The sequence below is a fragment of the Nicrophorus vespilloides genome, unplaced genomic scaffold (assembly GCF_001412225.1).
Source record: "Nicrophorus vespilloides isolate i.1.1-1 unplaced genomic scaffold, Nicve_v1.0, whole genome shotgun sequence".
Lineage (NCBI taxonomy): Eukaryota > Metazoa > Arthropoda > Insecta > Coleoptera > Silphidae > Nicrophorus > Nicrophorus vespilloides.
The window spans coordinates 35,569-48,385 of record NW_017096219.1 but is presented as its reverse complement, the minus strand read 5'-3'; the positions used below and the strand labels follow the sequence as shown (position 1 = coordinate 48,385).

The 12,817-nt window shown below is 34.6% G+C and overlaps 4 protein-coding genes and 1 long non-coding RNA gene across 8 annotated transcripts; 1 reads left to right on the top strand and 4 right to left on the bottom strand.

Annotated features, from left to right (window-relative positions):
* Positions 1 to 6: 6 nt before the first annotated feature.
* LOC108556317 lies at positions 7 to 463 on the bottom strand. 2 transcript variants are annotated; one of them, XR_001890814.1, is made up of 3 exons: positions 315 to 463; positions 192 to 268; positions 7 to 125 (listed from the first exon to the last, which is right to left on the bottom strand). It is a non-coding gene; the product is annotated as an uncharacterized LOC108556317 (long non-coding RNA). The 2 variants fall into 2 exon arrangements; XR_001890815.1 differs by having other exon boundaries at positions 192 to 250; positions 315 to 462.
* Positions 464 to 1,104: 641 nt separating this feature from the next.
* Positions 1,105 to 3,435, top strand: LOC108556324 (elongation factor 1-gamma). Its single transcript, XM_017912390.1, has 5 exons — positions 1,105 to 1,210; positions 1,331 to 1,480; positions 1,625 to 1,831; positions 2,000 to 2,297; positions 2,528 to 3,435. The coding sequence occupies exons 1-5, from the start codon at positions 1,199 to 1,201 to the stop codon at positions 3,142 to 3,144; spliced, it is 1,284 nt and encodes a 427-aa protein (XP_017767879.1). The 5' UTR covers positions 1,105 to 1,198; the 3' UTR covers positions 3,145 to 3,435.
* A 194-nt stretch (positions 3,436 to 3,629) lies between these two features.
* Positions 3,630 to 5,420, bottom strand: LOC108556326 (ubiquitin-fold modifier 1). Its single transcript, XM_017912392.1, has 4 exons — positions 5,227 to 5,420; positions 5,107 to 5,163; positions 3,806 to 3,936; positions 3,630 to 3,744 (listed from the first exon to the last, which is right to left on the bottom strand). The coding sequence occupies exons 1-4, from the start codon at positions 5,229 to 5,231 to the stop codon at positions 3,677 to 3,679; spliced, it is 261 nt and encodes an 86-aa protein (XP_017767881.1). The 5' UTR covers positions 5,232 to 5,420; the 3' UTR covers positions 3,630 to 3,676.
* LOC108556325 lies at positions 3,943 to 5,100 on the bottom strand. The gene has a single exon (XM_017912391.1). The coding sequence runs from the start codon at positions 4,988 to 4,990 to the stop codon at positions 3,992 to 3,994; it is 999 nt and encodes a 332-aa protein (XP_017767880.1). The 5' UTR covers positions 4,991 to 5,100; the 3' UTR covers positions 3,943 to 3,991.
* Positions 5,421 to 5,791: 371 nt separating the features above from the next.
* Positions 5,792 to 12,646, bottom strand: LOC108556327 (coronin-7). Of its 3 annotated transcripts, none has more exons than XM_017912394.1 (13): positions 12,434 to 12,646; positions 11,056 to 11,928; positions 10,463 to 10,670; positions 10,261 to 10,405; positions 9,810 to 10,205; positions 8,657 to 9,212; positions 8,485 to 8,598; positions 7,694 to 8,424; positions 7,423 to 7,629; positions 7,231 to 7,366; positions 7,019 to 7,167; positions 6,811 to 6,899; positions 5,792 to 5,881 (listed from the first exon to the last, which is right to left on the bottom strand). In XM_017912394.1, the coding sequence occupies exons 2-13, from the start codon at positions 11,903 to 11,905 to the stop codon at positions 5,830 to 5,832; spliced, it is 3,633 nt and encodes a 1,210-aa protein (XP_017767883.1). In that variant the 5' UTR covers positions 11,906 to 11,928; positions 12,434 to 12,646; the 3' UTR covers positions 5,792 to 5,829. The 3 variants fall into 3 exon arrangements, with proteins under 3 accessions (XP_017767883.1, XP_017767885.1, XP_017767884.1); XM_017912396.1 differs by having other exon boundaries at positions 10,047 to 10,205; XM_017912395.1 differs by lacking the exon at positions 5,792 to 5,881 and adding an exon at positions 5,896 to 5,941.
* Between the last annotated feature and the right edge of the window lie 171 nt (positions 12,647 to 12,817).

Genomic DNA, 12,817 nt, shown 5'->3' with positions numbered 1-12,817 from the left:
CGGATTTTGCACAGACGAATAAAATATTGTGGCATAGGGATTCAAAACTTTTGTACTATACTTTTCAGGCCTTTCTTCCTGGCTTCCTCCAGATCTTCCTCTCTGATTGCCATAACTATATCTTCCTGCATTCAAATATACAATTCAAATAAAACAATATTCACCAAACGATATATGTGCATCCATCGAACCTTTGAAATCCATTGAGCATTTGCTTCTAATAAGAAAACTGCTGTTTACTTTGTTGAAACTTAAAATGAAGTTATTTCTAACAATAAACATTAGACAAATCTTCTCTTCAAATGTACACTTACTATAGCAAAATTTTAATCACATCATTCTCTTAAATTTTGTATACAAATGGTAATATTAGAACAAGATTCTCCTGCTGTTGCTTTTAATCAATTAAATCTATGCCACCACTTAATTAAACTAATTAATGACCTACGCAATTTTGTCAACTTATAGCAAAACTGCGCAAGACAACTATTAGATATGTCAACCAACTATTTTACATAGTGAATTGCGCATGCGCATTACATTTTTTTCTCCAAAATTAATTAGAAATATCTCTAATTAAACCTCAACTAATTAAATATAGCTTAAATCAATTCAACAGAATTAAACAAGATTTATGTAAACATTTTTTTTATACGTATATGACGAGCATTGCCAGAATGTCATATGCAAATTCCTGTTAATGGTTTATTAGGCACAGTATAAGCTTTCATCATCTGTATCATAAAATTCCTATATAAATTTCGAATTTCAAAGCTAACTTGCAATTACATAAACAGAGTATAAATGATTAGAATTTATAAACAGTGGCGTGCATATAATTTTTATGATTGGAATTTAATAAATTGTATTATATTTTATTTATTGCAACATTAACTCTAAACACATTATTTATGTTACAAAGTTTATTCAATATTTAAAGCCATTTATTAACATCAATTTGTATATAGTCAAGTTTAACGCTTCAAAATTATTTTATTTAATATTTCCAATTGGATTATTCAATGGTTACGACACTGACGACTCGATTTACATTTTGTTGACACAGATGACTCTGGGCGTTTTGTTTACCACAGATGTCGCTAGTTTAAACGTCAAAACTGTCAAAAGTAGCATAAAACGCTGTGATAATCTGCGTTTCACCGTCCCACTTCCTTTCTGTCTGTCAGAGTTTACAGAGATGGCCGCCGGAGTGAGTATCTCAAGAAAATCTTCGAATATCTTTCGGAATTGTGAATAATCCTTGAAGATTTTTTGAGAATAATCATCAGCGCGAAGTGATTTTCCCTATTTTCACCTTATTTTTTTGCAGACTCTTTACACGTACCCCGAAAACTTCCGTGCCTACAAGGCATTGGTCGCTGCTCAATATTCATCTGCCAACGTCAAAGTTGCAACCAACTTTGTTTTTGGGGAGACCAACAAAACTGAAGCTTTCTTGAAGAAATTTCCAAGTGGAAAGGTAACAACTTAGCAACAGTATTAAGTTTTCATTCAACATCTTACAAATTTTCTCTAATTTTTTTTTCTTGTCTACAAGGCATAAAAAAATGATCTTCCCAAAAAGTCCATCCATATGTTCTTAATTGATATGTATTGTTTTTAGGTTCCGGCATTTGAAACTTCCTGTGGAAAGTTCTTGAATGACAGCAATGCTATTGCTTACTATGTTTCCAACCAACAGCTTCGTGGAAACACTGACTTCGAAAAGTCTGAGGTTCTTCAATGGTTAGGTTTTGCTGACAATGAAATCTTGCCATCTGCCTGTGCTTGGGTTTTCCCAATCTTGGGAATTATGCCATACAACAAAGTTGTAAGTTTCATACAATTTCTAATATTTATTTATTTGATAACTCACATCAATTCATAGTTAAAGAGAGTAATATGATATAAAAAAACGATTGTATATAGTACATATAATTGATGTATGTATTGTTACTATTAATTTATTTCATTTTACTAAATGTTTAATAAATTGCAGAGCTTTGAAAAGGCCAAGGAAGACATCAAGGTTGCTTTGAATGTTCTCAACACCCATTTGAGGACCAAAACTTTCCTTGTCGGTGAACGCATTACATTGGCTGACATCAGTATGGCATGCACCATGCTCTATGTGTACACAAAGGTTTTGGACCCAGAATTCCGCAAACCGTTCATCCACGTAACCCGTTGGTTCACCACCGTTGTTAACCAACCTCAGTTCAAGGCTGTAGCTGGAGAAACCAAGTTGTGCGATAAGGTTGCTGAAGTTGACCCAAAGAAATTCCAACAACAACAAGGTATGTCTCATTTCCTGCATTTCTGCACTTAGAAGTCATCAATTAAACACTTGTATTTTAAATAAATATTGATTTATATTTACAAGCTGCATTGGAGCATAATAATAACAAAAACGAAAGTAGTAAAAGCAATAAAAAGAAAAACAAAAGTAGGTATATTGCTGAGATGTATTAGTGTAGATTTATAATGAGTGTGGGAGATTATTTCTAATGGATTATTTGTTCTGTAGGCAAGGGCAAGGACACCAAGAAGGAACAGAAGAAAGAAGAAAAGAAAGAGCAGAAGAAACCACAACCCAAGAAGGAGAAGGAACCAGAAGTTGAATTGGACCTTGCTGATGAAGCTTTGGCCATGGAACCCAAGAACAAGGATCCCTTCGATTCCCTACCAAAAGGAACCTTCAACATGGATGACTACAAACGTTGTTATTCCAACGAGGACGAGTCCGTTTCAGTTCCTTACTTCTGGGAGAAATTCGATTCTGAAAACTATTCCATCTGGATGGGCGAATACAAGTACAACGAGGAATTATCAAAGGCGTTCATGAGTTGCAACCTTATTACTGGCATGTTCCAAAGGTTAGACAAAATGCGTAAACAGGCTTTCGCATCCGTCTGCTTGTTCGGTGAAGACAACAACAGCACCATTTCGGGTATTTGGGTATGGAGAGGCCAGGAATTAGCCTTCAATCTGTGCCCAGACTGGCAGATAGATTACGAAGTCTACGACTGGAAGAAATTGGACCCATCTACCGAAGAGACCAAGAATTTGGTGAAGCAATACTTCTCGTGGACCGGTACTGATAAGGGCAACAGGAAGTTCAACCAGGGCAAGATTTTCAAATAAACGTGACTAAATAAACTTTTTATTAGTATACCGATTTCTCTCATTACGTTTATAATATGCACATTTGAAAGTTAAAAAGGATTATTGTGCTGGCTGGGTTATGTTCTCCTTTCTATGCCATTATTGTGTTAAAATTTCGTATTTGTTATCATTCGTTCGAGATACCAGCACAATATATAATTTTTAATTTGTAAAACCTGTAGCCTCTGGTATGCTTTAAAATGGCAGGTATATCTCTGCTTATTTATTTTTTCAAATGTCAACCATCATTTTAATAAATTTTCCAACTAATTTTATATGTTTCATTTTCCTATACAAATTAGAATTATCCATTTACTAAATTCACTTTCTGGAGTTTATTAGGTCAATTTCGAATTAGGTATTTTCGTGTCATTTTGTTTGGTATTATTAAGACTCCAAAAATATATTAAAATTAATGCATTTTTTTTGTTCGCGTTTCATAAATAAATATAATTTCAACAGTATTATTAATAGAATAATGTTATTAATTTATTATAAAAATATCTATTAACTAACAATAACCTACACGATCTCTAGGAATTAAACGCAACTCGGATCCATGTTTCAAAAATATGTTTCCTAAAATATATATACGTATTACATAACTGTAAAGTCTTATTGGTAAATAATCTGAACTTACCGGCAGTCTGCTGAGGGTTAATGCCCACACCATCATCGGTAATAATAGCGGAAGTAGCTGCGGGCACTTTAAATTCTTCAGCGGCGAATTTTAATACTGCTGTGAAGGGAGTATTTTCAGGAACACTCAAACTAAAAGAACACATTTTATGTTTATTTTGTAAAAATTATGAACAAAACGTATATATTATAAATCAACGACAGCCTGAATCTGGCACCAAATTGGTGTACCGATATTCCTTTGGGCTTCATCAATTGTACATTTAACAATTTTCTGCGTAAACGCATGGTCATGCAACGATTTCAACCTTCTAATTAGATCAAAATAACAAATCTCTGAACATTCAATGTTTGTACTCATGACCCATCGATTATCCTCGCAGATCAACATACACAGTAAGTACACAATTATATTCAGTATTGATTTCAGTAAGTCCTGATGACTTGCACATACTTTAAGCAAAAGATGGACATCTAATGATTTTATCAAGACAACCCAATATTTCTTACTAAGAATACTTCTATCTCTGAGAACAAAATCCAGTTCTTGCTTTATGATATCTTTAATATCCTTATTTAGATCATCCACCAACAAAATACTAAACAATATCTTTAATTCCCTATCTATCTGATATGAATTTAACATAATCTTAACAATATTCTCAACACTAGCTGAATTACCTACAATAACCTGCTGATGCCATGAGTTATACAAAAGTTTAATCTCTAAATTATCTACATTGATGTTATTATTCTCTTGGACAATGTAATTCATTATGCTATTGTATGAAACAGACTTTAGTAAGCAATCAAATAATATGTTTTCTAAACGAGTTTGGGAGAACATAGATGAGTACACTCTAAGAGCCACATCTGCACTCACTTCATTTATTACAGTTGAATTTATCATTTTCTTAAGTATATGATCTGCAGCCTTCTCGAAAAAATGTATTTCATAAATTTTAAAATTTCCTTGGCATTTCAACTGAAGTGACCTCATTAGAGTCTGCTCAGAATGTTCACTTTTACATTTCTCAATCGCTTTCTCCACAAACAACGAACACTTGAATGATTTTATAATGTCTGCGTTGGATATGTTTTTTAACCATGCATCAGTTTCATGAAGTTTAACAAAACAGTAAATGGTATCTAACACTTGTTCCACTAATTCATCACCGTGGGACATTTTGCTTTTGCAATAATATTAACTGATCCTGTTGGACTGAACCTAACTTTCGAGATCCTTTTTAAGCTTATACGTGATGAGTGCAATGATGTATTGTTGATGTTGAAATTACTTACACTTTGAATGGAAGTTTCGGATCTGATGTTAAGGTGATCTTGAATGTTACTTTAGACCTAAAACATATTATGTTAACATTTTAACGTCCATATGTTGCGAACAACAACTTAATAACTTACGCCATTATCGAATTAAATTGTTTTATCTAGGTTTTTTCTAACAATACTTGAATGCAATCAACAATCACTTTGAGTACTGACTAGAATTTCGTTGTTCCAATACGCATTAAACTAAAGTTTACCAGCAAAATTGTTGCGGATGGTTTGATGATCAATGATGACGTTGCTTTTAGGTTGCCTATCCAAAAAAAGACATCACCCAATCACCATTGACTCTACGTTACCATCACTAGTTGGCGCTGGATAGTTTTAAATTTATATTTACATAATTAAGATACAAAAATTATTTTTAAATGTTTCAAGAAACTACAAAATTATAAGATTTGTTTTGTTAAATTGAAAGTAAATACTAATAGAGCCAAAATTTGATATTAGTGAGTTAAAAATGTATCGATAATAGTGGAAAACGTTTAAAAAGTATGGATGTGGATAATCTTCTTTAATTGATAATAAACGACATAAAGTTTTAAAAAAGATCTAGCAGGCGCGCAATCCAAGACTTCTCTTCTCATCGTCACTCGTTAAGCGAAACGTCGCCCGTTAAGCGAGTCATTTTTACTCGTTATGCGAGGTTCCACTGTAATTTAATTATATGTTGATAATTTACTTTGATTTTGTAGTATACTGCATTCTTCGTCCCACAAATTTGCGTTTGCTAGGGATAGAGAATAAGCGAATCAATTTCTAGTAAAAACGTCCATGTATACAAGGATGGCTGAAACAAATCTCGGACAAAATATAAAACATTATCAGTGGAAATGAATGGTTTATGAACATAAACAAACTAAAATGAAAATAATTTTGAGCAACTCATAAGCTTTGCAAACGAGATGATTAATTGTAGTCAAAATATACAAGTTGGATAAGTATCGAGGAATGTAGACGCTTACGGTTTATACAAATACTTATATTTCATACACAATGACATTAATAAAAAGGTTACAATACATATTTTACCAAATTACGTCACAGCAAATAAAAAGTATGTAAATTTAAAATAAATATAAATTATCACTAATTACATGGAATATATATAGTAATAAATATGTAGCACTAAAATGACTAAATAAAAGGTTAGAAAATTTTCAAAAATTTGAGCTTCATTCAATTTCTTTACTTTTTTTTGTTTGTTTGTTTCGTAGAAAAGATGGGGTTTTATCTTTGTTGTGGTGTTTTTTTGCTTTCTCTTAAGGTTTGGCACTGGATACTCTACTACCTGGAGGAATGTCTATGGCAAAATATCACTTTTCGCATTTTAAAGTTACAAAAAAAAAAACATATATAAAAATGTATAATTACATTATTTAAATTGTTATTAAAGCATAGACTAGATTAGTCGTAATATAAAAATATTATAAATATAGATTATCAAGAAAATTTCAATATCATATTGATTTGATTATACATTAGTATAATAATAAAAAAAAAGAGTGTTATTCATGTTGATTCTTGCCAGCATATCTAGTTAATGGGAAATTAATGAATGAATGATATTATCAATTATTGTATGAGCAAACTTGGAAATTACTGCTGAACTTAAAAGGTTATTTGATTGTGATTTTCGTTTTGTTTATGCGAACTTACTCGTCCCATTCATTCTCATCTACACCTTCCATATCGTCTTGTTCCAGTTTCAAATTTACCTCCAAACGACTACTTACAGATTTTGAAATCTAAGCCAATAAAAAAGAAAAAAAGAAATTATAAAACTTATCAAATAAAAGTACAATTAGTCTTATTAAATAGATCCCCGCGCCCAGTAAGCCGTAGTATGTATGGTAAACAATCATACCTCGTCCTGTTTGGTTTTAGTTTGCCCAGACATGTCAGCATTCCAGCCTAATCTATTGTAAGGCTGATAACCACTGTTCTGAGTTTGATTTGCTAATTTATTTATTGTCTTTTCCGAAGTGGAGTTCGGTTGTCCCTGAGACTCGGATACTGAAAGCAAAGGTCAATTGATGTAGTAACGATGTTAAAGTCAAATAGATATTGAGTGCGTACATAAATCCATCCCTTCTGGTTTCAAACTTATTCTCTGAACAGCCTTGTCTTTGCCAGAGAACCATTCGGCACTTGTGACAGTGGGCTTCCATGTTATTCTTGTTGGTGGGAACAAATCATCTTGAAACAGGTCCGTCTAAAAGAAAGCAAAATTTACAATTTCTAATTCATACATTTATGTTAATTACTTACCTTGATACGCGGAACAGTAAACGATAAAGGTTCAATCGAATTATTTGTTAGTCTTAAGGCTTTCGCGAATTCAACAACGGAAACGTCGCAAACATTTTTAGGTAAAAATGATAAGCCTTGGTGTAAATTGTTGGAACGATGATGGCTCAAATGACAAATGTATGGTGTTTCTTCGGTAATTTCAAAGGCGTAAATAGTGGAATCACCCTGTAAAATAAATATTAAATTTAGAGGATGACCAAATAGAGGGAAATGTAAATATCTGACATACCTTTCCGGTTAAAAACAACGTGGAACTATCTTCATCGTAAGATGGTATTAATATAGCTGGAGATACGTCCAATCCAATAGTGTTCAAAGGATTGTTCAAATCGTTTGCGTTGAAAACCATAATCTGCCTTTCAGAAACTTTATCAAAACCCATTACAACAATGAAATTCCCATCGAGAGCCCAGATTATACGAGCACCCCGATTGCCGACCGGCCCTTTCCCTTCTCTGACGGGAGTTTCACTGTTTCTGGGTTTGTATACTCTTATCTTACCGTCTTTGCTCACAGTCGAGCAGAACGAACCGCATGGCGACCATGCAAAGCTAAACATCTGATCCACATGATCCCTCAAAACGTACTTTTCAGTTAAAGTACTTAAATCCCATATTTTTATGGTCATATCAAAAGATCCCGTAGCCAACACATCTTTAGCAGTGGGATGGAATTTAATGAAGTAGATTTTATCGAGATGCGCGTTGAACTCGCTCTCAGCCTCGTTTGTTGGCTCAACCAATCCATTTTCCGGTATCATCCACAGTTTGACGACACCATCGTCGCAGGCTACAGCCAGACGCCTGTTTTCAAAGGGATCCCACTGGAAATCCATGATATTGTTACCGTGCACCAAAGCCGGTATAACGCCATCTGGCAAGCGACCAGTTTTTTTCAACTCGAAGATAGCAATTTTACCGCCGGGTCCACTCAACGGCACAGCAACTCTCTCCGGATTCGCTGTGAACGAATACAATTATAAAAATGCAGATCCACATAATAATATTAATAAAAAATTACCATGAAAACCATCACACTCTCCAGGGATCTGTCTACTTAAATTCCTTATATTTTCTATATGCATAGACTTGTGAGCCGGAGTTCCCTTCAAATGCCTGAATTTAGATACACGTCCTGCAATTTTGTTAAAGTCAAATTAAAATGAACCAATCGATTATGTTTAAATATTTACCAAACACTGTTGACGTTCTCTTTGGTGCTGGTGGATTTTCAACCTTCTTGGCAGCAATTGGTTCCAAGCTCTGTTGCTTGGTAATCGGGGCACTTTTTCGATTATCTTCCTTCAAAGATTCCGTATTTTTTCTGTTCTTAAAAGAATCCTTCCTTCTCATCATAATCGGACTTCCCTCGCTTTTCTCGGGTACATTTCCGCTAGTCTCCTGATTCGATTGCGATCTTTCGTAAATTTTACGACGTTCCGCTATACTTTTGGTCCTTTCGAAATTACCAGCGAGTTCATTATCCAAACTGTCATCGTCGTTGTCCTTAGAACCGCTTTCGAAGAGCTTCCTACGTTCCGCAGTGCTAGGTGTTTTCGGTTTATCGGAGACGTCTTTTGGTTCTTCTGACAAGGCTGCTTGTTGTTCATTTTCCACGTTCTCAATTTCGGAACTGGTCTCCTCGTGTATACCGTTTGAGCCAGGCGCAGCTGGCACCGAGAAAATTTTATCGAAGCTTTCACTTTCCGTGAATTTTGGAGCTGTGAATGGTTTTGGTCCAAGACGTGGCTAACAAAATAGTTTTGCAAATAAGTTTTACATACAGATTGGAAATAATGAAATTCTTAAAATCATTACATTGTTGTTGGAGCAATTAATCCAGTAATATGTACGTGGTAAATTTTAATCACAAATTATAAAAATAATTTACTCGAAAATTGCAATACCGGTAGAGCTGAGAATGCGATTTATGCACATAAAGATGGTGTGAAAACAGTAAATCCGTTGAAGCATTCATCGAGTATTTGCATTATGTTTTTAAAACGGTTATTGAGCCTAGTTTTCACATAAAACAAAATGTACTGTAATGTTATACAAATATAAAACTTAATTATTCTTTAGATTAATTCGCCCGGTATTGCAATCACTAGAGATTATTCCGTGAGTGAGAGAAACATGCAACAAATGTATTAAAGTACATAAAAATATCAATACTTTAATACAAATGGGGGGAAAACATCGAATATAAACAAGAACATCTACATCATGCAAATATTGTTTTTTTTTTCTTTTTGAAGGTGTAACAACAAAATCATGCAAATTGCTTGTATTCTTCCAAAGCGACACATCAAATAAAATTCTGTTAAAACATTGAAATAGAAGCACCTTATATCCCCCGGAGATGGGCATGTTAGGATTAACCGAAGTGACAATCGGAGCGCAACTGTTAGTACGCGGTCTCGCTACAGGTTTAGGTATTGGTTCCTCGAGTTCGCATATGGAACCAGTACGCGAAGTTCTCGGTAAAGGTTTCGGGGGCAAAATTTCCGCTGCCTCTTGCCGCTTCGACTGGCCGTTAATGTTTTCCGTATTATTTTTAAGCAGTATGTTAGCGTTAAATACCTTTTCTTTTTCAATATCTTTGACCTTTTCCTTTACTGGATTGTTCGATTCGTTTTTATTCGCTTGCTGTAACTGAGCGTCGTTGGCCTTCGGCGTTTTTTCCGACGTTTTTTCAGTTTTACATTCTTGTATCAAAAGCTGCAGGTTGCCTTTATGAACCTAAGCAATTGTGAAAATTAGTAAATGCATGTAATATTCAAAATGATAGACCTACCACTATAGGTTCGTCGCCGTTCTTGCGCTTAGCCGGGTCAAGGCTAATCTTTGGAACTGGAATATTTTTTCCTTGATACCATTGCTCCGCGGTTAGTTCCGTGCTATATCCGCTGGTATCTGGATATAGGTCAGCGTGATATTCCCTATGGTTCATTACGAATGTAATCGATGTAAATAATGTATCATGTTGTATTTCATACCTGTAAGTTTTTCTAGGAACTTGATATGTGATTGGAATCACGGAATTGCTTGTTAGTTGCATAATGCGATTCACCTCACCCTGCATCACGTTGAGAGCACGCTTTGGAATCAAACATGCACCTTTCGTTTGTTCTCCCGAATGTCGAATGCCCTCGATTAAGTACGGTTCTTTATCCGTTACTTCCATATATCCAATTGTTGTATCGCCTATAAACATAAATACAGTTACTTTATTTCAATGAAAACTTAAATCTAAAATATAGAAATATCTACAACGACGGAAAACGACCGCTACTATCAAATCAAGGGTTTCCGGTAATGTACTTATGTATGCGTTCGTTACGCATTCATTACAATTATTTTCGTTATTTTAATGAACAGTTTTCAATATAAACTCTAGTGATATTTTAAATAGGGCATTGACATATTGCAGTTAACACAGTGTTTGCATCTTAGTTAAACAATTTTGTTAAGCAATCAACTTTCTCTATGTTAAAACTATAAGGCCATATAGTTTATTCATATGAACTCATTTCGTAATTTTAAATCGTATATTATTTCATTTTTAATTAACGTAATTACGATACATTACCTTTTCCTGCCAGGAAAAGCATTCCAGTGTCAGCATCGTACAGCGGTATCAATATACCAGTAGAGCAATCCAATTCAAGTGTTTTCTCGGTTTCGGTGAGATTTCTGACGTCCCTGATGATGATCTGTCGCAACCTCTGCGAATCGAATCCGGTCGTCAAAATCCTATTGCTATCGCCCAGCCAGACTATTCTCGAATCCTTTATGCTCTGATGGCTGTTCGCGGTGCTTATACACGAGTTCTCGACTCGGGGATCTATTATCCTCACTTGCTTATCTTTGCTTGAGGTAGCCAAAAGAGCGCCATCCTTCTTCCAACTAACCGATTGTATGACATCGGAATGATCGGTATTGGAGAAAAGCTCCTGCTGCGAAACCAAATCCCACAGCGTCAATGTTGTGAACGACGTCGAATGCAAAAGGAAGTTCGAGGTCGGATGGAATCCGACCGTCTCCACTCGCCGCTGCTTGTGCGAGAACGTGCATTCGCAATTCGACAATGATTCCTGCAGACCCTCCTCTGGAATGTGCCAAATTTTCACTAGGCAGTCTTGCGAGCCGGTCGCCAGCAGTCCGTCGTGGAATGGTGAAAAATCCATGTCCGTCACAGTGTCGGAATGGGCATGCAGCAAAGGCATCAGCTTGGATTTTCTTCCTGAATCATCGATGGGCAGCACTGCTAAACTGGAGCCAGCATGATCCCAATTGAAGGCCATGAATTTCGCAGAGGCAGCAATGTTGTTGCCATATGTTTGATATGATCCAACACATACATCTCTAACATATGTCTCAGGCTTTGGTACAATGGGTGCAGCATTTTTGTATTTTGATGCTTTGAATCTCCACGCCATTATAATGCTCTGAACATTAAATCCTGCAATAATAATGGAAATAATATAATGCTTAAATTATATATATATACATGTAATTACAGTTATCAAAATTCTATGTAAATATAAAATCATATTTATATATATTCTGGAAACAAATATGAATCTGTCTTAATATTCATTGTATTAAGCATATGAACTTGTTTTTTAAGTAAATAAATAAATTATATCACATCTGAGAATTCTATTCAATTTTGCTCTGATAAGATTGTGTCTCTATGTATGTATATATATATAGGGATGAATCATACAAACAAGTACATTTGAAGATAAAAAATAATAATTAAATCTCCACTTATGAGAAAGGAAGTAATTAATATCATCCAAATAATGATTATTGATTAGTGTGATGAGCGTTGTTTGTATACAATAGTAATTGTATAGCTGGCTGTGAGTATAATATTTATGTGACTGTTTCATGCAGGGTAGAGAGAGGGTACATTACCAATAGGGGTGTCACCCTAAATACAAAGAATACTAGAAATTTACCTTAATTGAAAATTGCCGGTTCTTAGTTTAAGCTGGATTTACTTGAAAACTGTGCAGTTTCATGCAATCCCTGGACAACTGATAAATTCTGCGATACGATGGTAAACGGGGGAACAACAATAATTTCACTATTGAGCCAATAAATCGCAAACAAGGTAAAACGCAAACCGCCGCTGCCCTCAACCAACTGTTCTCTCACCATTTGCTTAACATAACCCGCTACTCCTAATCAGTGCTACCAATATAAAACGTTCGACGTAGCGATAGAAATCCAAAATTTACTCTATTCAAAAATCATAATTTCATTTTACAATATCATTAATATTTCAGCAAATTTTCAACATAAAATAATAAATATATTATAGATAAATTTAATAATAATTA

Bases quoted from the DNA above. Each gene is read 5' to 3' on its own strand.
- LOC108556324 (XM_017912390.1), top strand. The intron at 1,832-1,999 runs GTAAGTTTCATA...AATAAATTGCAG, and splicing joins TTATGCCATACAACAAAGTT to AGCTTTGAAAAGGCCAAGGA. The intron at 2,298-2,527 runs GTATGTCTCATT...TTTGTTCTGTAG, and splicing joins GAAATTCCAACAACAACAAG to GCAAGGGCAAGGACACCAAG.
- LOC108556325 (XM_017912391.1), bottom strand. From the start codon at position 4,990: ATGTCCCACGGTGATGAATTAGTGGAACAAGTGTTAGATACCATTTAC.
- LOC108556326 (XM_017912392.1), bottom strand. The intron at 3,937-5,106 runs GTAAGTAATTTC...GTGTTCTTTTAG, and splicing joins CCGAAACTTCCATTCAAAGT to TTTGAGTGTTCCTGAAAATA. The intron at 3,745-3,805 runs GTAAGTTCAGAT...TATATATTTTAG, and splicing joins TAACCCTCAGCAGACTGCCG to GAAACATATTTTTGAAACAT.
- LOC108556327 (XM_017912394.1), bottom strand. From the start codon at position 11,905: ATGGCGTGGAGATTCAAAGCATCAAAATACAAAAATGCTGCACCCATT. The intron at 10,406-10,462 runs GTATGAAATACA...AATGAACCATAG, and splicing joins GTTCCTAGAAAAACTTACAG to GGAATATCACGCTGACCTAT. The intron at 6,900-7,018 runs GTATGATTGTTT...TTATTGGCTTAG, and splicing joins CTAAAACCAAACAGGACGAG to ATTTCAAAATCTGTAAGTAG.